This window comes from Tiliqua scincoides, chromosome 4 (genome assembly GCF_035046505.1).
Source record: "Tiliqua scincoides isolate rTilSci1 chromosome 4, rTilSci1.hap2, whole genome shotgun sequence".
In the NCBI taxonomy this organism is placed as follows: domain Eukaryota; kingdom Metazoa; phylum Chordata; class Lepidosauria; order Squamata; family Scincidae; genus Tiliqua; species Tiliqua scincoides.
Genome location: NC_089824.1, coordinates 104,243,159 through 104,269,085, shown reverse-complemented (window position 1 = coordinate 104,269,085; position 25,927 = coordinate 104,243,159). Strand labels below are relative to the sequence as shown.

The 25,927-nt window shown below is 43.6% G+C and overlaps 1 protein-coding gene across 6 annotated transcripts in view; it reads right to left on the bottom strand.

Moving 5' to 3' along the window:
• The window catches only part of ANKHD1 (ankyrin repeat and KH domain containing 1), a 105,305-nt gene extending 80,860 nt beyond the window's left edge, over nucleotides 1-24,445 (bottom strand). For 5 of the 6 annotated variants that reach the window (XM_066625372.1, XM_066625373.1, XM_066625375.1 and 2 more), the window contains exons 1-2: nucleotides 24,063-24,445; nucleotides 4,009-4,162 (exon numbers count right to left, since the gene is read on the bottom strand). In XM_066625372.1, the coding sequence (XP_066481469.1) occupies nucleotides 4,009-4,162; nucleotides 24,063-24,362 (454 nt within the window). In that variant the 5' untranslated portion in view covers nucleotides 24,363-24,445. Of the gene's footprint in view, nucleotides 1-4,008; nucleotides 4,163-16,700; nucleotides 16,751-24,062 lie in introns of those variants that run through there. The other variant, XM_066625378.1, reaches the window with a different exon arrangement.
• Nucleotides 24,446-25,927: the final 1,482 nt, after the last annotated feature.

The window sequence follows — 25,927 nt, the reverse complement described above, 5'->3', positions numbered from 1 at the left end:
GCATCCCAACATCCCATACGTCTACTAGCAGCACTGAAGCTAAGGTACTTGGAGACAAGTACAGCTGCTGTAAAAACCAGAGTGGAAAAAACAGAGCTGCCATAAGTGTGCAGGGTTTATTAGCTTGAGGTCTGGTGGCCTAAGGAGACTATTACATACAGATCCTGTCTTTTGCCTGGTATGGAGTAATGCCAACATTCCTGTTCCTTTTAATTTTCAAATTGTTAGCGACCTTGAACACAACCACTCAAGGGAGGGAAACATGGGATGTAAGTTTTTAGAATAAATACATGCGTGTGCCTGTCGTGACTGATACCAAAGTGTATTAACAACTTCAAAATATAACTGTAGTGGCACTTCAGTTCTACACTGTCTACATGAACTCTCAAAATCCCCATGAACTAAAGTGTATTTCACTCTTCATTGTAAATAAACTCCTAACACAATTCAGAAGATTCTGCTACTGTTGTTCTCCTCCAGCCAACAAGACCAGAAGGATGTATCCAGAATGCATGACTGTTTAGCTCTGCAAGTTCGCTATGCTAGCAAAATGATGCCCTAACTCAGGGGTCTCCAAACCCCGTCCTGGGGGCCAGATGTGGCCCACAGCAAGCCTCTTTCTGGCCCGCGGCCCATCTCTTGTCCCCCGAAACCTCTGGTCCATTCATCTGAACATGACCAGAACTGTGCTCTGATTGTGTCAGGAGGGTGTTCTGAAGGCCAGAGAGGTTAAATGAATGAGCCCATTCATTCATTTATTCACTTATCTAAGTTCCATCTCTAATTTATTTATTTAAATGTTATATTTAAATTTTTTCCCACCACCACCCCCTACACCATGCCAGATATTTGATGCGGCCCTCTGACCAAAAAGTTTGGAGACCCCTGCCCTAACTCATTAAGTTTTAAAATGAGATACTCATCAGTAGTGCACAGGTTGTGAAGGTTCTTTTATTTAAGTTAACCCAAGCATATCATACTGATCAAATTGCAAAATACAGGTCCAGCCTTGTTATACACGGATTTTTTATACACGGATTTGACTCAACACGAATGGCCCCTGCAAATGAGAAGGAATGTGCTGATCACTGGAGAAGGGGAAAAATGCACCCCTTTAAAATCACAGTTTAAAAAACTGCTTTTTATTGTTGCAGAGAGACAGTCATACAAGTGATTACAGATATAACCTAAGTATCTACAGATTCTTCCATCTCAAGGCTGATGAGAAGGGCCCTTTAAATTAAAGGAAAACAGTACTTTAATAATGCCAGAGAGGGCTGACAATCCATCAATCATTCTCTCTGCAGGTTTCACTCCTCCCTTCCCCCCTGAGCACATGAACTGAGGTTAAATGGCAGCAATTATCACCTTCTGCATTCTTTCCAGTTGCTGGGGCTCCTGGTGAAGGGAGGGATTTCTTCAGCCTAGTGAAGCCTAAGCACCTGCAGAGAGACTGATGGCCACCGTGTGCATAACAAAAGGTCAGCAAGGCTGTTTTTAAAGAGACTTTGTATTTTAAATTGCTATGCTATAGTGCTTTTTTTTGCCATCCACATAGTTCTTGGAACTGACTGTATTTTAGTAATGCTGACCAACATTAAACAGCACCTGAAACTGCACATGAAAGTCATGTCAAGCTTTCATGAAACCACATGAAAGTCATTAAACAGCACATGAAATTGTAACCTAGTCTGAGCTTCTCACCTGGAAGTTAAAGCAGAAAAAAATTTCTCCCTGTTTCCAGGTTACCAAGAAAATCAATAAAATGTAAATTTTGTACAGAAAGAAGCAAATGGAATGGCTATTAATGTTAAAGTGAAAAGTTTTTCCATCAATTTAAATAAATACAGAGTTAGCATCATTATTATATATCAAAATTAACTTATTACACCAGTGGTATTCAAACTGGGGCGCTGCAACGTCCCAACCTGAGGGTCCTGGTCCCTTTCCCCTTTCCCCTTAAGGGGGGGGGCAGCCAGGAGCAAGGAGGAGGCAGCGGCGCGATCCCCAGGAAGAACATTTTCAATGGGCTAAGCATTTAAACAACATACAGGGGGCACAGAGACAGGGTTCCCCATAGCTGCAGTTTCTGTATCTGCTGGGGGTCCCTGGAACAGATCCTCCACTGATATGGAGACACGCCTATATTTACGCAGTGTTGTAAATTAATGAAATGTGCAGTAACAGCTTAAGTAATTGGTTACGGCCCTAACTTGTAACCTACTCATAATTTTTATATCCTGCTCAAGCTACATAACAATACTAGATTGGGGGCTACTTTTTATTGCCCCTAGCCCAAATATGACTTCAATACTGAAGACATCTTAATCAAAAAGATTACGTTTAGAAGAACGGCAAATTGTACTTGATAATTAAAAGTACCAGGGCTTGAAGTCAACACTTGAAGGACTACAAAACCTAACTTTGTGTTACACTTATTCGTTCTTACCAGGATTGGGGACCAATTTATCCATCCAGTTATACATCTGGAAAGTAACAAACTAAGGGCGCAATCCTAACCCCTTATGTCAGTGTTTTCCAGCACTGACATAAGGGCAATACAGTTCTGAGTAAGGGAACAAACATTCCCTTACTTTGAGGAGGCCTCTGTGAGTGACACCCAACTGCAGGATGCAGCACACGTCCCGTCGGCACCACTATGCCAGTGCTGGAAAGTACTGACTTAAGGGGTTAGGACTGCACCCTAACTTGGTTCTCTCATCATTACCAAATCCTATTTGGCCATTTATGTTAACCTCAGGCATGCACACTTTCCCATCCAATTTGTGGTCCAACTTTCTTCCTAATAAGATCAAACTTTAGTTTGCCATTCTTGTCAAACTGGGCAAGCCATGGTTTGCCTTGGCCAAATGCAGGTGCAAACTACGGTTTGATCAAGCCAGGAAATTAAGGAGGTAGGGCATATCCAAGCCCACAGCACATTCATAACCCTCCAAAGTCTCCAAACCGGCCTATTACCCCTTACTTCCGGTATTTTATGCTGCAGTTTCATATTAAGGTACTGTTTCCATCCATTGTGGCTGTGCTACCTTTTGATTCTTTCCCCATACTTCTCCTACAGCACAATCCTATGCATGTCTACTGTCCCACTGGATTAAATGGGATTTACTCACAGATACACGTGTACAGGACTGTAGCCCTTACGTTTCTATTTTTTTGAGTTGTACAGTGATAATTGGAGATGCTTGCAGTATGCGATTCATTACTTCAACAAGTCACTAATACAGATAAGAACTGTCATGGGAACCTATTTATAGTCAAGTACTTTACCATCTCACAAACATTTTATCAGACTTAGGAAATTGTTTTCATAACAAACTTCCCAGTTCCAGACAGATTATGAATTAATCCCTAAACTCATCTCTAGTATGGGTTAGTGTTCTTACATCTCATAGCTCAGATAACACGGGCCTACAAAACTGAGACAGAAAAGTTTTTCCCAAACTTTATTGTGGTTTAATATGAATTTGGGGTGCCGATTCCAAAAATGGTATCTGTTATGCCCTATCACGTCTAGTTTGGGAGATATAGTATAGCCTCATTAGTGAATGGTTTAAGCAGCTTCCTCATGAGGAAGCCATGGTGTAGGCTTTCTCATGAGGAAGCTGCTTGAACCATTCACTAATGAGGCTATACTATATCTCCCAAACTAGATGTGATAGGACAAAACGGATGCCATTTTTGGAACCGACACCCCAAATATACCCGGGAATTGGTGTAATGTTTAAGGAAGCAAAATGTGTGTTGGCCTGTGTAATCAAACCATTTTCAACTACAGAAGCCAAGAGAATCTTTTTACAGCAGATCTTATCTAATGCAAGATACAGAACAAGTTATTCTAAACACTTCCAGCTGTCCCCTTAAAAAAATTCAATTACGTTCCAAGTTCTAGTTTCATTGTTTCTAAAATGCAATACTATAATGTGGTAACTATTCTTCTAGGCCCAATAAATGGTTTCCCCAAAGAACAAAACACACAACAACTACCTGCTGCTTCCAGCAAGGCTTCTAGTCTTGCTTGCGTTTCTGGATCCACTGTTCGTAGATCTGCTCCTTCAGCAGCACTTGACAAAAATATCTCTGATGTTGTTTTAAGCACCGGGTTATCCAGATCTTCTTGGTCCAAAATGAACGACTCAACCTGTTACAAGAAATAGAAGTTAGACATTGCCTTTGAATAATTTTAACAATGTAGCCCAGTCCAGAGCAAAGCTGCACATTTTGTGCTAAAGCTTCACAACTGATAGCTGTTATATGAATTCATTTTCCAAGACAAATGTTGCCAGGCTAAATATGTCAAATCCAACAATATTAATTCAATAAGTTTACAATCAGAGTGTCATATTACTGAGTTTAGACCACCTGTAGACATGGCTATATGAATCCATTTCTACTGAGCTCATGCAAGCTATGATCATAAATGAAGGAATCTGCTCCAAACTAGTCACCTGCTCCAGGCTGACACCTTCCCAGAAAAAGTTAGTTGTATCTGAATCCAACACACACTGAATATTTTCATGTTTGAGGGATTCATTCAATTCTGAGAAATAGGAATGTTTAAACTATCACTAAATCTCCATCAACAAAAAACTGAAGATTTTTAGAAGTTCAGTTTCACTTGGAAAATTTGAATAGATTTTTCTCTCTATGTATGTCTGTGCGCAGTTGGAAGATCTACAGCTAGTAAATATAGTGACTTCAGTAAACGTTTTGAAATGAGTGGATGTCAGAGACCACTAGACCCAATTCAGGTTATTTCTTTAAATAAACCTAAATCTATAAACTTGAGGCCAAGAGACTGCTACTATCTCTGCTTCTGAAGGAGGACAGGGCAAAAACAGATACACGTTTTCAACAGAAGGAGTGGTTTTTAGAGTATCTTCACAGACAATAATTATGCCTTTGGAGGTGACATTTTAAAATTATTCCCCTTGTGGAAAAGTCCCAGGTGCAAGGGTGGCAGAAGTGGGGCTATAGTTCAATGAATGGCAGAACATATCCTTTGCATACTGAAAGTCCCGATTCAATTTCTGGCATCTCCAGGTAGGGCTGCAGAAGACCCTTGCCTCAAACTCTTAAAAACTGCTGTCAGTCAGGGAAGACAAGATTGAGCTGATGGACCAATGGCCTGACTCAATAAAAATAAACTATATTCCTGTGTCAGTGATCTAAGTGTACACAGTATTACAGGTGGTGAAGTTTCTATCTTAAGGATTAGTGAGGAAGTTTAACTGAGGAAAGCTGAAGGCTACTGTTTCAAAACATTGAAAAACAGAGTACTATTATAGCAAAAGGTATCAACACGAAATTGCATTTAGTGTGTGCATATGGTATCCCTAAACAAATTCACTTGAGGACAACTGATTCCTCTGGCATTTACTTCCAAGCAGACACAATTATATTTCAGCTCGAGCTTATTTTAGTCTGAAGGAACTGTATCTCTCAAAGTTCACAAACGAATTTGTCTCAATATGAAAATAAGGACTTGCTTCCTGCCATATGTAAAAAGTCACAAAAGTATCAACTATGACTAGACCACAAAACATCTTGTTACAGACAAATGTGCTACTAAATTTTGTTACCTGCAAGGTTGCAATTCAAACATCACTATTCTTAGTGAAGGAATTCCAGGTTGGAAATAACCATCCACAGGTAGCCCAATCCTAACCTGCACTGGAACAGGTAGGCCAGCTGGCCTTTGCTATATCCAGTAGGTGGTGCAACTTGGGAGTAAGGGGACATGTCAAGTAATGCCCCCAAGCACCTCAGTGGGACTAAATGCTAGCTGCCCAGATTCAAGCAGCCCAGAGTAAGGTGGGCTGCTCAGTATCCAGCCTAAGTGCCAGAGGCAAGTCTCAAACCCCTCCCAGGCCTGATCAGCCTACCACCCTCGCTTTCCAAAACATTCTCCTCCTGCCCTCCCCAAATTCCCATGCCAGCAGAAACTTACTTCAGCTGGGGGAGTGCAGGGAGACCAATGCATGTCCTTATGCTGGCATCTCCGACTTCCGGGGTGGCATGAACATGCTTTATGGTGCATTCACGACACCAGGAAGCCAGTGCAAGGAACTTGCACCTGCTTAAGTGCAACTCGGGATTGTGCTCTTAGTCTTCTATAGCAGCATTCCCAACATCCATCCACCACTGTACCTCTTTGCATGGTCCACCTCTCAGAAGTAATTGGCAATCCTGTCATCACCAGTTACTTCTGGATTAGGAGGCCAGATGCTATGTGACAAACACTGGTAAGAGTTCCAAGGCAGACAGGAAGGTTTATTAGAGCACATGAAAAGTGCACGCTGGAGTTCTGCCTGCCAAGCCTCCTCCTGCTGCTTGTTGCATTGCATTGCTGGTCTCACTGCCAGAAGGTGGGTGTCTTGGGGACCTGTGAGTACCAGTGGACACCAGCTCAAGTACTACCAGTGGTATGAGCACCACTGGTTGAGAAACACTGTTTTATAGCAATAGACGCGGACCCAAGCAACCAGGGAAATCTCCATTTCCCAGCCCTTACCTACAGAAAACTGAGGGAATTTAGAAGCACTGATTATCACATATACTTTTTAAAAATTATCCTGCCTTTCTTCCTTTGGAGAACTCAGGACAGCTTAGAGTACCAAATGGAAGCAAATCAATATCAAGACAATAAAGACAGCAGCAATTAAAAAATCCAAAAAGAAAACATGATCAGAGGGGCTAAAATCAGGTTAACTGCAAGAAGATCCAGGTCTTCAACTCACCAAAGTTCCACTAGACAAAGGGGGAAATATATATATTACAAGGCGTAAAGTCCTACAAAGCATCAGCTGCTCTAGTGAAGGCCTTTTTGCATGTGAGGCTGACGAGTCCCAGATTTTAAGATAAAGAGATATCAAATCTCTTCAAATATCCTGACCCTAAGCCATTTAGGACTTTAAGGAATTGCACTCAAAAGCAACTAGTAACCAATAATTCTGAAAGCTCTCTCTTAAATCCCAATTTGAAAATAAAAGCATAACTGTTTGTAATTGACTGCAACTTTTAGTGCAAGAGCTGCGCATATAGTGTGATATTAATACCTTAGTCTCAGACTAATCTGTTTTCTCCAAGCAGACAAACACACTGTAAAATTCAATAGGAATCCTGTTTATAGGTGGAAAGTCACCAGCCTCTCCCTATTTGGCAGGTACTGTTCCTCTAACATGGTACAGAGGACTTGTACAAATCAGTTTACCAATTCAGGTACAACAGTAAACCATGGTTACTCATTAGATGAGCATGCAAGGGGTAAGGGAGCAGGGAGTGAGAAAGGTTGGTCCCAGTTAGTCACCTATTCTCTCCATCCTGTTTTTTTGCAGTAGGGTCACTAATCTTTCATAGATAATATCTCACATCAAATCAACATTCATTCTGAACCTAGTTGCCATTTTCAGAAAGTAGCTTTAACTAGATTAAGCTGGATTAGCAATTCTAAGTGTTTTTCACTTTTTCATGCAGGAGGTTATATGACTTGTTCAGGTTTTCCAGGAGCATTTTCACTTGAATTTGTATTCCTTACTCTGTAGTCACCCTTCTTCAGATTACTAGAATACGAATAAACCTCAGGTCTTACTTTACCGGGAAAAGGAATGGCTAGCATACCAGTCAAAGGTGGTGAAAAGGCTCTCCTAGCTCCAACCACCAAGAAAAGCTACAAATCAAGGAACACTCCCAAATTACGTACTCAGTTCTTCAGAGGAAGTACATATCATACAAGCACACCTCTACAAAAGATCAAACAATCTTGGCTAGGATTATGTTGCTTCCAACATTACTGCCATCTTACCTGGTTGCTTTAAGTGGTACTAAGTCACCTATAGCAGGGGTGCTCAATAGGTGGATTGCGATCTACCGGTAGATCGCGAGGCAAAATGAGTAGATCGCGGAGTGCCGACCTCCCCCTTCAGGTGCCTCTGGGAGGAAATGCCGGGAGTAAGGCCCACTGTACTCAATGGGGCTTACTCCCAGGTAAGTGTGGCTAGGATTGCAGCCTCTGCTAATCCTAATGCTAATCCTAGGCATGTCTACTCAGGAGTAAGTCCTGTTATACTCAGTGGGGCTCAAGGTACACCAACATACATTGTATACATAAATGTTATATGTTATGATGGCGTGAACATTGTAAAAAAAACAAAACCCTGGTAGATCTCCGGGCCTTGCTGGGTTTCAAAGTAGCTCTCCAGCCAAAAAAGTGTGAGCACCCCTGACCTATAGTATGTAAAATGTTTGCCAAATAATCAAGCCTGTCAATCAGAGGGCAGAGCCTTTCAACCTGAAAAGTTTCTTTTCTTGCTCAAGCAGGCTTATTTGTTTCTATAGTAACTTTCCTGGGAAATTTCAGCCAAAGTTAACCTTTTATTCACCTCCCTTTTGCTGCTGCAACCTGGTTCCTTTTTGCAAATGCATGCATTTGGAAGAACTCTTTTTTTCAACACCAGGTTGGGATCCTTCTTTCCATTAGAAATACAGTCCCAGGCTACAATTCAGTGCACCATTAAGAATAACTCCCATGGAAAGCAGTGGGTCTAATTCTGAGTAAAAAGGGTTGCAAATATATGAAGCTGCATCTCTCTGCTGTGAATTGAATTGCACACTCCCAGTTATGTGTTATAAATGGTATGTTATACGTAGAGCTTCAGGCTTAACACACCAGACACCTTAAAGGTGGATTTGATTCATGGTTCTGCTGCAGTGGTTCCCAACCTTTATCACTTGCATATCCCTGGGCAGCCCATTTCCATAAATTGTACCCTTCATATTAGCAAAATGTTTGTAAAAATACAAGCCCTCATCTCCTCTCAGATTTCATGTATTCATCACATACTTTCTCGTTTCATCTGTTTGAAGAACTGAAGACTCTGCCTTTGCACTGTTTTGCACCAGAAGTGTCCTGAGAAATTCTCAGTGAATGATCACTTTCCATATTATGTTTCAGTTTTTTTACTGTGTTGGTTTTCAATCACTGGTTCATACATGAATTGATGACCAATTCAATTTATGAATTGAAAACTAGCTATTGGTGGGGCTTTCACAGCCAACCAGCTACCTCCCTTCCTGCCTTGCTGGTCCTTGCAAAGCATTCCTGCCTTGCAAGGCATTCTGGAGTTCGACCTGCCTTTTTCTGCCATTATTCCATTCTTTTTCAAGTACCCCTAAAGGTACTGCTGAGTGTCCCTGGGAGTACATGAATACCAGGTTGGGAACCACTGTTTTACTGGTATGTTGTTTACAGTGCACTTACTCCGATAGTGTTTACAAAAAGGTGGTGAAGACCAGAATTTAAAAAGAATAAAAATGTATCTTATGATCTTTTACTATGTTTTTAATCAATTAGAGACTACAGTTCTTAGGTAACAATTAGTGGTAGGTTATTTTTCAGGATATAGCCTGGGGTAAAATCAGACGAAACAATAGTCAGACACCCCCCTAAGTTTAACCCCAGATTTATCCGAGAGTCATAGAAAATTCCATGATTTTTGGCTCATAACCAGCCCTTAACTGTGGCGTCGACTTATAGATGATTGTCTGTGGTAGTTTTTTCCGCCTCCCTGCCCCTCATAGCTATCAGGCAATGGTTTAGGATTTCCACAGTCTCTCTGCAAATTGCTGAACAGAACCAATATACTTCAGTGCACAAATGGGACCACAGTATCCACCGATTTGGCATCTATTGATTTAACTCACCACTAATATGCGGGTCCACCTTTAAATGCTTTGTAACAAAAGGGAAAAAAACACCAAAATCCCATTTCCTATCTTCACACTGTTAAATATAATTTCATTTCATTAGATTCCATTATTCACCCTCTCTAGTTGCTGAATGTGGTCTATACAAATGCATTCTGGGGCAACAATAGAGGAGCAAGAAACCTGGAAGTGGGTCTATTTTTCCACTGATTTGGTATCCTCTGATTTTTTTATCCACTGGGAGTTCCAGAACAGAATCCCAGTATAACGAGGCACAACCTGTACACTGACGACTCATCAGCTGATACTGCTGAGCAATATCACCCACAACTTCACACAGAAATTGAAAACCACGGAACACATGATGAAACCCAATGGTCAAGGGGCAAAACAGTCCCCCTCCTTCCACGTATGATCCTAACTTGCAAATGGTTTCACGATCTATGTTTGCAGTTGCTCAAGCCGCTTTTGTCCTCCATACATGTATTGGAGGACCTTGTGCTACATCATTTGCTATTAGGGAAGGATGAAGAATGTACACGACAGGTGGCAAAATTTCTTTACTTAATTTTGAGGAGGCGCGGTATAAGTGAGTAAGGGCGATGGTTTGATTTATGGGGCTGTTTTAGTTTAAGTGTATTGTTTTATGTTTTTGTGTTGATTTTATGCCAATAAAAGGTTCCTAAATCTGAATCAGCCCCCCCCCCAAACAACATCAACTTCTAGGAACTTCCCCACAAGTATTGTACCACCCACAACTCCATACCAATGAAGCAGCAGAGAAATACCATGGCCACTGAATATTGCTCAAAGGTCCAGAAGGATGGACAGTCATATTTCCCTTATCCATCTCCAAGGTCAAGTCAGCCACTAGGGCGGGTGATAGAATAATTTCTGTCCCAAAACCAAGACTTAAAACCTGACAGAAAGAGATTCAGATAAAATCCAAAGAGATCCAACACTAAACAGATGCCATGAAATTAGAAAAGATCTGTCACCATCACTACTATAAAATGGATCCCAAAATGAACTCTAGTAGTGCATTTGTCATACAGTTGGTCTTTTCTTCCATTGCTACACTAACCATTAAATGTTCCTTTCATTCCTTCATACCCAGCTTCCTAGTCAACCAAGGGGCTTCATGAGTTCTGAGTGGGAAACTAGAAGCAATCATGCCAACTGTCCAAGTCACTTTTGCACTCCAGAGGTCAATTAGGGCATCAAAAGAACCAACCACCACATTACCATGAAATTCCATCAGAACCATCAGGGTGCAATACTTTACCCAGTTCACAACAGCCCCTGCCCATTTCTGACAATATTACATTTCTTGCCACCACCCTGCATTTCTGACATCACACAGTCAAGTTTCTATCAAGACAGACACCATGAGAACACTGCAGTATGCATTCGTGCACAGAGTTAAATGACACCACACACATTTCTGGCACTCCCACACTATACAGACCACCTCTTTGACCCTCCGTGCCAACCCTATTACAGGAATTTGCTATCAACAATGAAATGCACATCTGACAGAATTCTGCTAAATTTAAACAAGAACACCTTAGAGCAGCGATCCCCAACTTTTTTCGCACCATGGACCAGTTTCATGGAAGACAATTTTTTCACGGACTGGCGGGGGGGGGAATGGGGGATCATCGGGTGCCTGCTCTTGCCAACAGCTGGGAAGAAGGGGATTTCCCGAGTCCTCTCCAGGGGGACCTTGATGGGTTGAAGCTGCCAGGGGGCTTCAGACTAGGCTCTGCAGGAAGGGGGTTACATCACCCCACTTTCATCCCTCTGGGGGTTACAGCACTGAGATGGGTCCTAGGCAAGTGGCTGTTAGCTTCACAGACTCCTGCCTCACCATATTGCCTGCTCATTACTGGGCCCCTGGCTTTATGGGACTGGTCACCCTACCTCAGCCCCACCCCGTCATAAAGGGGCCCCAGCTCCCTTTCCTTGTCTTTCTCTGGTGGCCAGCAGCGCTTCCCTCCTCCCCTGCAGCCTGTCTCCCCCGCCAGACCGCTCCCTCCTTGCCTGCCTTGCTGGGGTGTGCCTTCTGCGGCATCGGAGAGGCTTCCTGCCTTGTGTCACCCACAGACAGCAGTTCCATGAGCCAATCTACCCCAGTGGGGGCCGCATGTTCATGCCCACCTCCGGCATCATCAACTGGAGACGGCCCAGAAGGCCCCAGGGTTGCCCAGCACTTCCCCACTGGAGTGGGGCAGGCGCCCCTCAGCCAGTCGTTCCTGGCCTGAGGCAGGTCTCAAGGGTAAATTGAAGCCCAGGGCTTCACACGGACCCCAACAGCTTTGCTCACTCCCCTGCCAATCACCTCCTGCTGTGCGACCCAGTTCCTAACAGGCCACGGACTGGTACTGATCTGTAGCCCAGGCACTGGGGACCCTTCATTATTCCAGATTCTTGATTCAACCCCGAGATAAAAAAAGCAGAATGCAAAGTTCTATAATCTACTGCAGGTAGAAAATCTATCTAGCTCAGGGGTGTCAAACTCATTTCATATAGTGGGCCAAATAGCTTGCATGGCACCTGCTGAGGGCCAGAAATGACATCATGAAGGAGATGATGGCCAGAAATAAGCACTTTGTTCTCATACAGAAACTCCTTACCTGCAAATAATAGAAGAGAATGTTTGCAAATCTTGTTCATATTTTCAAGATATGAGAGAGCCAGAGAAATGGGAGCCAGATAAATTACTTCTGGGGGCCGCACCCAGTTCATGAGCCTTATGTTTGGCACCCCAATCTAGTTGTACATTACCAATGGTTCTCAAATTAACAAAAATAATCATAATACACTGGCATCCAAGGAGTGCACAAGTATGTATTTGGTGGATTTTTTCCTTTTTTAAAAAACTAAGTGTAGGATTTCTGGTAATAGTTACTGGAGATGTAGTGTCTCTTATTTTAGCATGAACCTCAACACTTTGGCATGACCTCAACCTCAACTACCACATAAATCTTGTCCTACCAGCTTGATTAAGCTTTACCACCAACCACTTCATTGTGCAGCATATCAGTGAAACATGGCCCCTGTGCACTGTCCAGACAGACTAGATTTCCAGAGTAGTACAGGTAGCCAAACTAATATTACAACACTAGTAATTAGTACTGAGGGAGCGCCTGAGATCCACTTGGAATTCACTCAAAAGAAAATTGACAAATTGCTTCTCTCCAACTTGAGCCCATTCCAAAATCCAGCCCCACTGGGCTCCTGATGACAATTTCAGAAGTACAACAGGACATGAGGACCTCCCTATTAGAAGAACTGCCACCTGGTACATGGATTCAAGCTATCCCAAGCATTAGGACATTTGAAAGATTTACTTCCCATGCCTTCTTAAATATCTAAAATGTAGCCATGCAGCATCTAGTGCATAATAGAGACCCTTTTGTAAGCCTTCCTTTTGCCACTGCTACCATAATGTAAGCCTAGATAATTTCCAACATCCTCAAGGGGAACGGAGGGAAAAATCCTGAATTTCACTTTTCCAAATTCCCCATTCAGAGCTTTAGCACCATCACTAGTAAAAAACACAACTAGCTTCAAGAACAGAACAATGCATAGAGGGCACTGACCTGTGAAGAAAAAAACTACATAAAGTAGGTATGAGATCCCAAGGATATATAGTTTGATCTGGAATAATGTTTTGAAATAGCCCAGTACAAATAAAAATTCAATAATTGCCTTAGTTCAAAACCAGAATGCTATTTTTTCCTTTTCCTTCTCAATTTATTTTGTTTAAGGCAGAGTAGAAGCAACATAAAGTGGGTTAGTGTACAGACAGATGTATGTCAGGTTTTTTTGATTTCCTAGGATAAGTTCCCAAAATACTAACTACAGATAAATTTATTACAAATACAAAAACTCTGATTTCACACTACCAGATAGGGATATTAACAATTTTCAGGTACTTCCTCATGAGATAAACTCTGACATTTAGGACAGAACAAAGTACCTCAGCCACCAGAAAAATCTGAAATGAGACAGTTCTATGTTGCCGCTCCCCCCAGACAGTGGACTCAAGATCGTATCTGAAGCATTTGGGGGGCATTTCATATGCTTGAGATACAACATGTGGCACACACACAAATGAAAAACTCCATAGAGAAAAGTCTAAAGTGGTGTATTTGTTCTTTCCTCAGTTGGATGCATTAAACAGTTAATAAACAGACAAGTTGAGCATTAGAACAGTGAAATTCATGCATGCAATAGTCAGAACTCCAGTCATTAAGGAGTCTTATAACAGAAGGAAGTAATTCACCACAGAGGCAGCCAAGATGCAACATAAAACAAAATACTGAACAGTGATTTCCACTGCACTTATCCCATCTGAATAAACCCTGAATCAAACATATAGCCATGGGGGCTCAGTAGTATGATTCTGTTGGACCTCTGCTCCTGCAGTTGCACCAGCTACCTGTTTGATTCTGGGTGCAATTTAAGATGCTGTCAACTTCTAAAATTTTTAAGGCTTTGGACTAGAGTTCCCAAGGGACTGCCTCTTTCCATAAGACAGATCATTTCCTAAGATTATCCAGTGGGGCCTTCCTACTTGTGTTGCTATTGGTCAAAGTTGGCAGCAATGAGAGACAGAGTCGCCTCCACAGCATTGCCAAATCTATGGAACTCCCTTCCCCCAGCATTAAAAACTTCACCCTTTCTTTTGACAAACACTAAGGAACTTTATTTCATTTCACCTTTTGACTTTAGCTGCCAATTCTCATGTTGATTATTTCTATTGCATATTTTATTGTATTTTTGTTTAATTACATTTAGTTCTATTTTTATTGTATTTAAGGTTTTATTAATTATTAGCTGACTTGGGCACCTTGTAACAAAGGGGAAAGATATAAATGTTTTAAACAAAATATATTTGGGGGCAATTCTGTGCACTTGCACATGGTGATAGCCAGGAACCAAGAATAGGAAACTGCTTATAGATACAGGATTTTTCCCCTTCACACATCTAAAGATTTACACAGCCACCAGGAAGGAACAAATGCTTATGCCTGCAGAATGCTAACTCTGTATTAGGTTCAAACAAAAGGGGCATGGGACTCACTGACAGATTATGAAAACATTAAAGCATTTCCATAACATACAGAAGGTTGAGTTGGTACAGAATCCAAGACCTAGTCACAACAGGAGATCTATCATCAGAGTTTCTTCTTCCCTACCTCTTCAAACACATTCGCTAGTTATATATCCTTGTAGAACTGCTATGGAGATAAGGTAAGCGGCAGTGCAATGGGGGGAGTAAGCAGCTTTGTGATCTTGGGGGTCAGGCCATGATGCAAACTATACACACATACCCCAAAATGAAGAAAGAGTCGGGGGAGGGGGCCAATGTCCCACCTCCCAGAATCACTTCCTAAATTTTTTAAAACCACCACAGGATCTGCTAATCCATAAACACAGTGCATTCCAATCAGAATTAGTCTAGCTTCAACACATCTTAATTATTAGAAAAAAATCCATAATCCAGCTGACAATCCTTGTTATCATTAGTGTTCCACTGCCCTCTGGTAATGGGAGCTTCCTCTCCAACTTGGGAGTTGTGAGGGGAGGCTGGAATTGCTCCCACTGCTTTGCAGAGTTTCAGAGGGTGAAGCACAATTGTGATTCCCTCCCACCTGTCCATACCCAAGCTAGACAGGGGTTTCATGCTTGAAGTGTTTAGAGTACTGCTGCACTCAGTGCCCAATCAGGTCTACTTCACTCTGTAACTCAGGAAAAGACTGGAGATGGCTATTATGTCAACGGGTGGCAGAGGCGCTTTGGTTAGCCCATACCAAAACAAACCCCAGCTCCAAGATAAAGACTGAAGATACGGGCAGGAAATTGTCATGGGCTTCTGCCCTCCAAAACCAAGTAGAACTGTAAGACACCAACATGGCACCTCCTGCAGTTGAAAACTCATAGATAAAAGCAGGGGATTGTCTTCCTGAGACATAACACAAGGCCAGGGAGCAACAGCTCAATCTTACACATTTCTAATCAGAAAGAAGTTCTACTAAATGAAATGGAACTTGTCCCAGGCAAGCATACCCAGGATTACAGCTATAATTCTATGCACACATACCCAAGACTAAGCCCCAGTGATTGCATAAGATTATACTGAAGGAAAAGGGTAGAGTCCAAGTGGCTCTAAATTTTGGCTGTATTATTGTTCGAATTGGCTACACGTGGTTGCTTGTTTTTATAAGTTGTCCTGGGCAAAAAAATTTTAATTAACATTAAAATGCTTCAATATTATGCCAAAGAAGCAAACAAGAACCGATGTGACAGAGTTAAATATTTATCACCACATGCAGCATTAGCAGCAGTACTACATTTTGGTATGACCGATCAGATAACTCATCCTACTATTTATTTATACAGGTATACTATGCATCTGAACCAGAGAGTCTACGTATGTTTTGTTTAATCTTACATAATAATCAAGAATGGACAGACCCTAGATTAACAAGCAAAGTTACAAAATCAGTCAAGGCAATGAGGAAAGTGCATTTTAAACCAGCGCTGACATAATGCCACAGTACTGTATCTGCACTCCTGCCACATAGTCCAGTCCTTCTGGAGAGCAAATTCCCAAGTCAAGCATTACATCAGCACAAACCAACTAGGTAAAGCCAACCAGGATTTCCTTTCACCAAGTTTTGAAACATACTGGGCCGAACATTAGTACAGGCAAACATTTAAATGACATTAGGGAAGGAAGAGAGGAGGTGGCATAATTTGTACTCTAGAAGAAACAAACTGGAGTTGCTTGGTTTAACTGTAGTTAACTAATCCAAAGCATTATGACTGCAAAAGCCACTTTGCCAATTTTCCCAAGTGTCTCAAGTTTTACCCCAAGAAATGTAAAAGACCACAACAGAATTCAGTATCAGAAACTGACTGTATTTAACAAATTTAATGAAAAGATGTCACTACGGTCAGACCTCAGAATCCTTGGGAGATCTGTTCCCAGACCCTCCTATGGACACGGAAATTCTCAGATAAACAAATCCGTGGGTCTGGTCCGTAGGACATCCAGATGTGACCAGAGATGTTCTCCAGATGCCCTCCAAAGCTGTTCTGAGGTCTGCAGAGGCAGAGAAAGGACTTTGCCACCAACAACTCTGAAGCAAAGTATTAAAACAGATAAGTATTTTGATAAGTTTGCTCATTCCCAAGTGTAATTATAAATGAACAGGTGAAGAAAATATATTTTGTATTACAAAACTATTTGTCCAGTTGTGTAATTATCCTATCACCCACCAGAAGACCATGCTTTGCCCAATTTGGCAAATACAATAGATAATAATAATAATAATAATAATAATTATTATTATTATTATTATTATTATTATTATTATTATTATTATTATTATTATTAACAGTATTTATATACCGCTTTTCAACTAAAAGTTCACAAAGCAGTTTACAGAGAAAAATCAAATAACTAAATGGCTCCCTGTCCCAAAAGGGCTCACAATCTAAAAAGATGCAAATGAATACCAGCAGACAGCCACTAGAACAGACAGTGCTGGGGTGAGGTGGGCCAGTTACTCTCCCCCTGCTAAAAAAAGGAGCACCCACTTGAAAAAGTGCCTCTTACCCAATTAGCAGGGGTAATATTACCATATAACGTTGCTACTTAAAGACTCCATATGAATTTTTAACAATATGGAACTCCAGTTATAAGTACTTTTGTAAGTCTAGTTGGCCCAGAATAGAAGAGGGAGTCAATGCTAATCATGCATCCAATCACCTCTTGCAGTAAAGAGCAGAGCTGCTATCTTCTGTAGTCTCCAAAATGAGTCTTCAAGGGCAAACCCCTTACTGAAAGCACGCTAGTAATCTATCTTTGAATAGACAAACATGAATAGATGTTTACAAAATTTTAATGGTAGTCAGTAGCCAAGATGTTTCTCATAGACCATACACATCCCCTTTGCTGCAATTCTAACTATTTTCAATGGACTTATAAGGTAAATAAACATAAAATTGCATTTACCACAGACTAGTCCCATAAAAGTCAGTGTGACTTATTTCCAAGCGCATGCACGCGCACACACACACACACACACTTGGGTGTAGATCCCTGACCTCACACTGCACCAGGTCAGTGACAATCACCTGCTCCTCCCTCCAATTAAAGATTGAGGTTTATTTGGGTCGTGAACAGCAGAGGTAGACCTTGGAGCATTCTCTGCTATCTGCCTCCAATCCTTCACTGCTGTTGTTTGTTTAGATAGGAAGCAAAAGGACTTCTCAGGACACCTTTGCTGCCCACAACTCAGCTCCAGCTTTCTTTTCTTCTAAATCTGCTGAACTAACGCAGCTGAAGGGAATAGGTCTGCCTCCTCCCCAACTCCAAGTTTAACAGAAGGGTGTGGCTCCATTTGACACCACAGGGTAATGGAACACTTGCCAGAATGAAGGTGGTGAAAGGAATTGTGGAAGGCTAAGCAGGAAGGATAATAGTTAAAATTCACAAGGGCTGCAGCCTTCTTATCAGATAGAAACTGGACCAAACACATCACAAAGCTATGAATTCAAGAGTAGTTGAATCCCATGCAATTGGCATCCTCAGCCACAGAACCTGCAAGCAGTCATTACTAGCTGAATCCAGACACAGCAGCAGCAGCAACATGACTCACATTTGAACAAAAGACAGTGAAATCTTGCTAGTATTTCCCAGGACATAAAACAGGAAACCCTCATTCATCCTAACATGAAGCTACATTTATAGAGAGAAGACTAACTATAGCAAAATGACGGACAAACAAGAACCTCAGTCAGACCAGATTATCTTTTATTCAACTTAGGATAACTGATAATGGAAAGGTTAGGCTAACAGCAAGATTACTGTTGCAGGTATATCCTTCTTATGCTCCTAACCTCTCAACATGCAGATTAGATGATGAGCAGTAAAATCCTTGCAATTACTGTCACAATTTGGACCATTTGAGAAGACCAAGAAGCTTTATTCAGCTCACACACAACTGAGAACAAGACAATGCTATGTTTTCACAGCAAAAGGGGAAAAACCTTGTTGCTGCAAGATATGACATTTTCTGATGACTAGGAATAACGGAAGTCCAATAGCCAAAGACCAAAAATATTACACTGGAATTTCAACTCCTTAAACTAAGGAGCAATTACAGAAGATAAGCATGGTGCAATTGCTTTCAGTTCTGCCAACATGCCTACATTACACCTTAATGTGTGAAAATTAAGCACTGCCAGAATCTTAACCTACTGATCACTAATTTCATTAAGTGATCTATTTTAGTCCAGACCTCAACAAGAGCCACCGAAAAGCAAGTAAGCAACAAGCAAATACAGATGGAGTCAAAACATGTCTTCATGCATGGGGGCATACTGGGCCCCAACTATGAACCTGTATTTTCCAAGTAGATCTTTACTTGCAATCATGCAAGTCAGTGGTTCCCAACCTGGAGTATGTGTACCCCCAGGGGTACTCAACAGGACGTTTAGGGGTACAAAAAAGAACTGAATAATGGCAGGAAAAGGGAGGTCTGTATTAGAATGAGTTGCAGGACTGGCAAGGCAGGCAGGAAGGCAGTTAGCTGGCTATGAAAGAATCAATAGCTGCTAGTTTTTGGTCATCTAATTGTGTGTTATCAGATATGGATCAGTCGTTGAAAACTTATAAATTTGAAACAACTATATTACAAATATTTTACTAATATGGGGGTACAATTTATGGAAATAGGCTACCAAGGGGTACACAAGTGAAAAAGTGTTGGGAACCACTGATGTAAGTGAATGGCTGCCATTTAGCCCTCATAATTGTGCAGCAAAGCATCCACAGACAGGGATTCCTGACATTCCTACAATATCACCTTCTGCCCCACTTCTTGAACAGGCATTTAACTGTCAAGACCTTCCAATAAATGGGAGACTTTTCCATAACATGCATATATACATATATGCCCTTTGTATTTGCTGCATGTTAATTCCACTTCCTTATTTGAAATGTTTACATTTTTTCCTATCTTGGCTATCCAACTCATTTCAAGAGCTAATTATTCCCCCTTTCATTTAGTACAACTGATATTAGATGCATGGCTTCGCAAGAGTTCTTAAAACTGCAATACGGCAAATTCAGGCAAGTAATGAAGACTATTTCAAAGCAAAGAGCTCTTAAGCTCTATGAGAAAGTAGCTTTTTATTAACACAATGGTTTTCCACATACATTAAAGGGAATTTTGGATTCTTTGGAAATTATTAAGATTTGTCAATAAAAGTAACAGCAAACAAGACTACCTTGGCCAACAGCTTGCTCACCATAATCAATCATGCACCTGCATGTGGACTATCAAGTGTGCTCTTAGGCACACTCTCATGGACAAAATAGATATCAGGGTAGTAACCTTGTTGGATTAAACCTGGATCTTCCCTAACAACAAAAAAAAACAGGGGGGAGTTCAATTTTTAGAGCAAAAGAGACATAAAAGTGGGGAAATGTTAAATGATCCTCTGCACATAGTTTACCTCTTCCATTCTGTTTCCAGCTGATCACTAATGTGAGAAAGCACTTGGAAGAGGGAGGCTGTACAGAAAGGAGCTCCACTTCCTTGGCTGCTCGCCCCCTTTACTCTAAAAAGCAGATCTCCATCCCTCATTTTATATGTAATCCAAGCCTTAAAAAAATAGTCTACCACCGTTGTGTCTAGTTTCACCTTCAGTTCATAATGGGCAACAATGATGCCTAACACACCAAACTAATGCCCTAGGAATTTGCTGCACCTTCCCTTGCCAATCCTCTGCAAGAACCTGGAGTTCTGAGGCAGATGAGCAGGATGGCTCTTCATCAGACAACTTGATGTGGGAAGCATTCCCTGAAGACAGAAATGTTGAAAGACACTGGGTTAGAGAATAGCTTCAGAGAACAGAGGAGGACTATCCAGTGACAGGCATTCAAAGTAGCAGAGAACAAGAATAAAGATCAGTTTCTTTTACTTTCATATGCAACTTATCTCATATTCTCTTTTAGCTTCACCCAGCAGTTTCCAACCTTTCCCCAAAGCTAAGGGAAGCACTAAGAACCGTGGCGACGGCACTTCTGGGCTCACGCCACCAAAGTGAAAAATAGGTTTTTCAGAACTTACCCAGCAGCAGTGGGAACCAAGGTTTTGCAGCATCTCCACCCACCATGCCAGGTATATCCAAAACCCCACCCTTTTTTTTTTTTACTTCAGTGGTGATGGCAAACCCAGAAGTGCTGCCACCACTGTCCCACAGAATCACTACTCCCCTTAAGGGGAAATGCAGTGTTTCTGGTTGCCCTGGTGTTCCAACCCCCAGGTTGGGAACCACTGAGTTAAGACTGTAAGACCTTTCTGAACCACAGTTCAAAATATATGTAATGCTATCCGCCTTAAACCCCAGAGCTCTGAAGATTCTTTGCATCTCAACCACCTGCAAATGACAGCTAAAAATTTATTAATTAAAAACTGAACTAATGGTGTCCTCTAACCTACACAAAAACTTTAGAACACTGTTGCCCATCTCAATTAAAATCACTGTATATTTTCTGCTATTTCCAAGTGTCTGCAATATTAAGATTCCATTCTTACTAAATAAAACTACAAGTAAAAGCTAAAAAAGATGCTTGTGAAAATGTTGTTAGAAAGTAACACAATTTACTAAACAAGGATACCTAGAAAACTACAACAGTGCATTTCCTTATGACATTCAACAGACTTCGTTGACAAAACTTGGAACTTGCGAATGTATCCAGTTTTTACTAGCCCAATTGCCTATACAGTGGTGCCTCGCATAACGAAATTAATCCGTTCCGCGAGTCCTTTCATTATGTGAGTTTTTCGTTTTGCGAAGCGCGTTTTCCCATAGGAATGCATTGAAATTTAATTAATGCGTCCCTATGGGCAAGAAAAGTCAGAACAAAGTCAAATTTGGTTTACAAAGTGTTTATTAAGTGCTCTTTAAAGGCATACATACTGTACAGAGGATTTCAAGAACAGGGGGGATGCTGAGTGGGGAGCTTGAAGGCTATAATCCTGTGCACACTTTCCTGGGAGCAAGGACAATGGGACTTACTTCTGAGGAGACACGCACAGGATTGTGCTCTAAGCTGGGGAGGACAGAGCAGCTGCACTCAATTGCTTGCTTTTGCCATGATCATGGGGGGAAACGTGAAGGAAATGGGGCAGTGAGAGGATGAATGAGCGGTGGGGGGATGCTGAGTGGGGAGTTTGAAGGCTGTAATCCTGTGCACACTTTCCTGGGAGCAAGCACAATGGGACTTACTTACATAAACTGACATGAAGATCCTCCCCTTACTAGGGTGGGCGGGATCATAAACTGACATGAAGATCCTCCCCTTACTAGGGTAGACAGGATCATAAACTGACATGAAGACCCCCCCTTACTAGGGTGGACGGGATCATGAACTGACATAGAGATCCGCCCCTTACTAGGGTGAAAAGGATCATGAACTGACGTGAAGATCCGCCCCCTTACTAGGGTGAAAAGGATCATGAACTGACGTGAAGATCCGCCCCTTAACTAGGGTGAAAGGGATCATGAACTGACATGAAGATCCGCCCCTTAACTAGGGTGAAAGGGATCATGAACTGACATAAAGATCTTCTCCTTAAAACAAACCAAAGCAAAACAAAAAAAATTCGTCTTGCGAAGCACGGGCCATAAAAATTCATTGTGCGAGTTACCAAACTTCGCAAAACGCTTTCATTATGTGAGTTTTTCGCTGCGCAGGGCATTCGTTATGCAAGGTACCACTGTATAGCTGTTTGCATCCCCACCCTAAAGAGCCATATTGAACAAGACTTTCCTCCAGATGCATGAAAGCAATTCTTACTCACCACAGGCACTGGGACAAGGAATTATCTGCATGCTTACTGTAAACAATAATGTCAAAGACTCAGGTCCCAATCCTATCCAATTTTCCAGCACCAGTGCAGCCACAATGCAGCCCGGAGATAAGGCGACAAGTGTTCCCTTACCATGAGGAGGCCTCTGTGACTGCCTCCCCACCACAGGATTCAGCGCACACTCCATTGCCACAGCTGTGCCAACAGCGGAAAATTGGATATGACTGGGCCCTCAATACTGTTCATGTGAAGGAAAACATCAAGAGGCAGAAACTGAGTAGTAAAAAAAAAAAATCTAATTTCATATAATCCTCCAGCACCACTAGAGTTTAAATGTGGCAAGTTACAGGCATATCTATGTGTAGAAACCAAATTATGGCTTCTGTAGATTTTGGAGCATTTTGTAAATGGGTTTCAAATAGGTATGTGCAGTACAGAGCTTTGGTTAATTAGAATAACTGCACAGTGACACAATCACAGAGGTACTACATACACCAGGTATAGGCAACACCTAATACCTATCTCTTAAGGAGAAAACACAATTGCTGTCAAAAGGGTTTGAGGGGCTTCCAGCCCAATCCTATGTGTGTCTCATTATAAGCCTCATTCTAGTCAATGGGGCTTACTCCCAGGAAAGTGTGGCTAGGATTTTAGCCTCAGAGCCCAATGAGATGCATGTCTCCCCAGGAGTAAGTCCCATTATAGTCAAAGGGCTTACTCCCAGGAAAGTGTTGGTAGGATTGCAGCCCCAGAGCACAAGCCTATGCATGTCTAATCAGAAATCCCATTTTAGTCAATGGGGCTTACTCCTGGGAGAGTGGGTAGGATTGCAGCCTCAGAGCCCAATGCTATGCATGTCTACTCAGAAGTAAGTCCCATTTTAGTCAATGGTGCTTCCTCCCTGGAAGGCATGGACAGGACTGCAGCCTGAGCAGCAAAATAATAAAAATAAAGCGGGGATTAACAAAGGACTCGACCACCTCCAGGGGTCTCGTGCTGCTATTGATGCAGCTGCAATGAAACGATGCCTGCAGCCAGAGCAGGAGCGGAAGGAACCCGCTGCAGAAGGCGAGCATCGCTTCCGCCATAACCCGGAGCAGATCAGGCACCGGCCGGGGAGGGCGGGGGAAGGAGAGAGGCCTGGAGGGAGGCAGGCAGGCGTGTGGGGCTCAAGCGCATCCCTGGTCCTTCGGAGCAGACAATGAAGCAGGAGGGATGAGAAAGGCCAGCCCGCCGCACGCAGCGGCTGAGAAGGCGGGCGGGCGGGCGGGCGGGGGGAGCGCTTCTGGGTGGGTCTCCACCCGCCTTTATGCCCGGGGCCCGCCGGCCTAGAGGGTTCCAAGCCCGGCGGGCGGGGCTGGGGTTCGAGCCGGCACCCATCCATCCGTCCCCTCCCCCCACGCTCCAGCGGGAGGGTGCGCGCGAGGCCCTCACCTCAGACACCTCGTCCTCGTCGCTGCCGGAGCCGCCGCCGCCCCCGCTCCTCAACACGGCGGCCGCCAGTTTGAAGTCGAGGGCGGCGGCGGCGGCGGCCCCGGCGTCTCCCGAAGCGGCGGCCGGGCCCGCCGGCCCGCACGGCCCAGCCTCCCCGAAGAGGCGCACGGCCCGCAAGCCCAGCGGGTTAGGCCCAGCCGTGGAGGCCTCAACGACGACGGCCGGAGCCGCGCGGGGCGTCACCGAGTCTATCTCCTCATCGCCGGCGGGGGGCGAGGCGGCTGTGCCGTCCGTAAGCATCGCGCGCTGATCCGAGCTGAAGCCGCGGGAGGAGGGGAGGGGGAAACGCCGTCTCCGTCCCCTCACAGCAGCAGCGCCACTAACTTCTCACACCCTACCTAACCCGCAGCCACCGCGATGCCCTCGCCGAGCCGTTTCGCCGCTGCCATTGGCCACGCTCGCCCCACGCCTCGCTCCTATTGGACGCAGCGCCAGTCACTCTGTGCCGTCGTCACGCGCTCCTTCGCCCTCCCACCAGCAAGATGCTTTGAGAGCACACGCTGAGGCGGTTTGGACTGCCCGCCTCCCACCTTACCCTCGTACCTTCGCTTCCTGAAACTGCTTCGATGTCATTGGGCTGTCGGCGTGTCAATCAGGCACGAGCCACAAAACTCCGTTCGTCGAATGGGCGCGAGAACCGTCACTCTAGATATTCCGAAGCGTGATTGCGCGGAGCACACGTCCGTCAAGCAGTGCTCTTCTTGGCGGCGTTTGATTGGTGGTTTGATTTTTCGTTCCCGCCTCTCCCCGTTTCGAGTAAAGGTCTCGGTCAGCGAGAACAGTCTCCCCTACCTCAAAGCGGGAGGTCTGGATTGGCAGCAAGGTGTGTCCATTAGCTATAAGGCCCGCCCCCAACAGTCCACCTGTCTTTTCACCCCTTTCCCAGCCGCTCGCTAGGAGGATTGTGATTGGACGGAACCGACGTCACTCACGGAGACCAGCGGTCTGGTTCTCAGCCAACCTCCATCCCATAGAAAACATTCCGAGTTGCCATTTTGTGGGATTTTCCACTCAAACCTGTGGCTGCCTGGAGGCGGGAGGGGGCGCTCTGCTCGGGGCTGCGCCTCCTGAGGGCAGTTCAGGGCAGACTACAGAGCATAGGCAGCCCTCACTCTGGGTTTGCCTCAGTGCAGAAGGAAGGGCAGAGCGGTGCAAGTGGGGCGCACTGACCTCTCTTCCCCTCACCTCCCAGAGGAAACCAGAAGCCTGTGGCGTGCTGGGAGCAGCACCAGGAATGTGTGGTGGCTGGGGAGGCAGGTGAGGCAGCGCCTCCCCAGCAGAGTCCTTCAAAAAGCGCCACTACAGTGTGAGGGGTCCGAGCACCCACAGCCCATGTGCAGAGCAGCTCACATGGCAGAGCACGTGGGTTGTGGGTGCTTGGGCACCTCACACGGCAGCAGCACTTCTTAAAGCTCTCAGGTGGTACTGCCTCACCTGCCTCTCCAAACGTCCCTGAGCTTACACCAAGGATCACTGCCTGAGCAGGCCGCAGCTTTCACAGATTTCATAGACTAACCTTACACTGCCAGGCCAATACAGGTGTGTGCCACTTAAGGACAGGGATATCTCCAATTCCTGTAATGCGATAAGGTCATTAAGCGAACATGCAGCCCAATCTAGTGCCTTTGTTGTGTAAACAGATACTCCCTGCCAGACACTAGCTGGCTGCACAGGATATTGGAGATAGATTTCCTCTTTGCATTAAGAGCCTGTTTGTTGTGTACACAGACACAACATTAAGAGCCTCTTTGCCTCGTTAAGAGCCTCTTTGTTGTGCTTTGACCACCATTGTATGCTGTCCATTA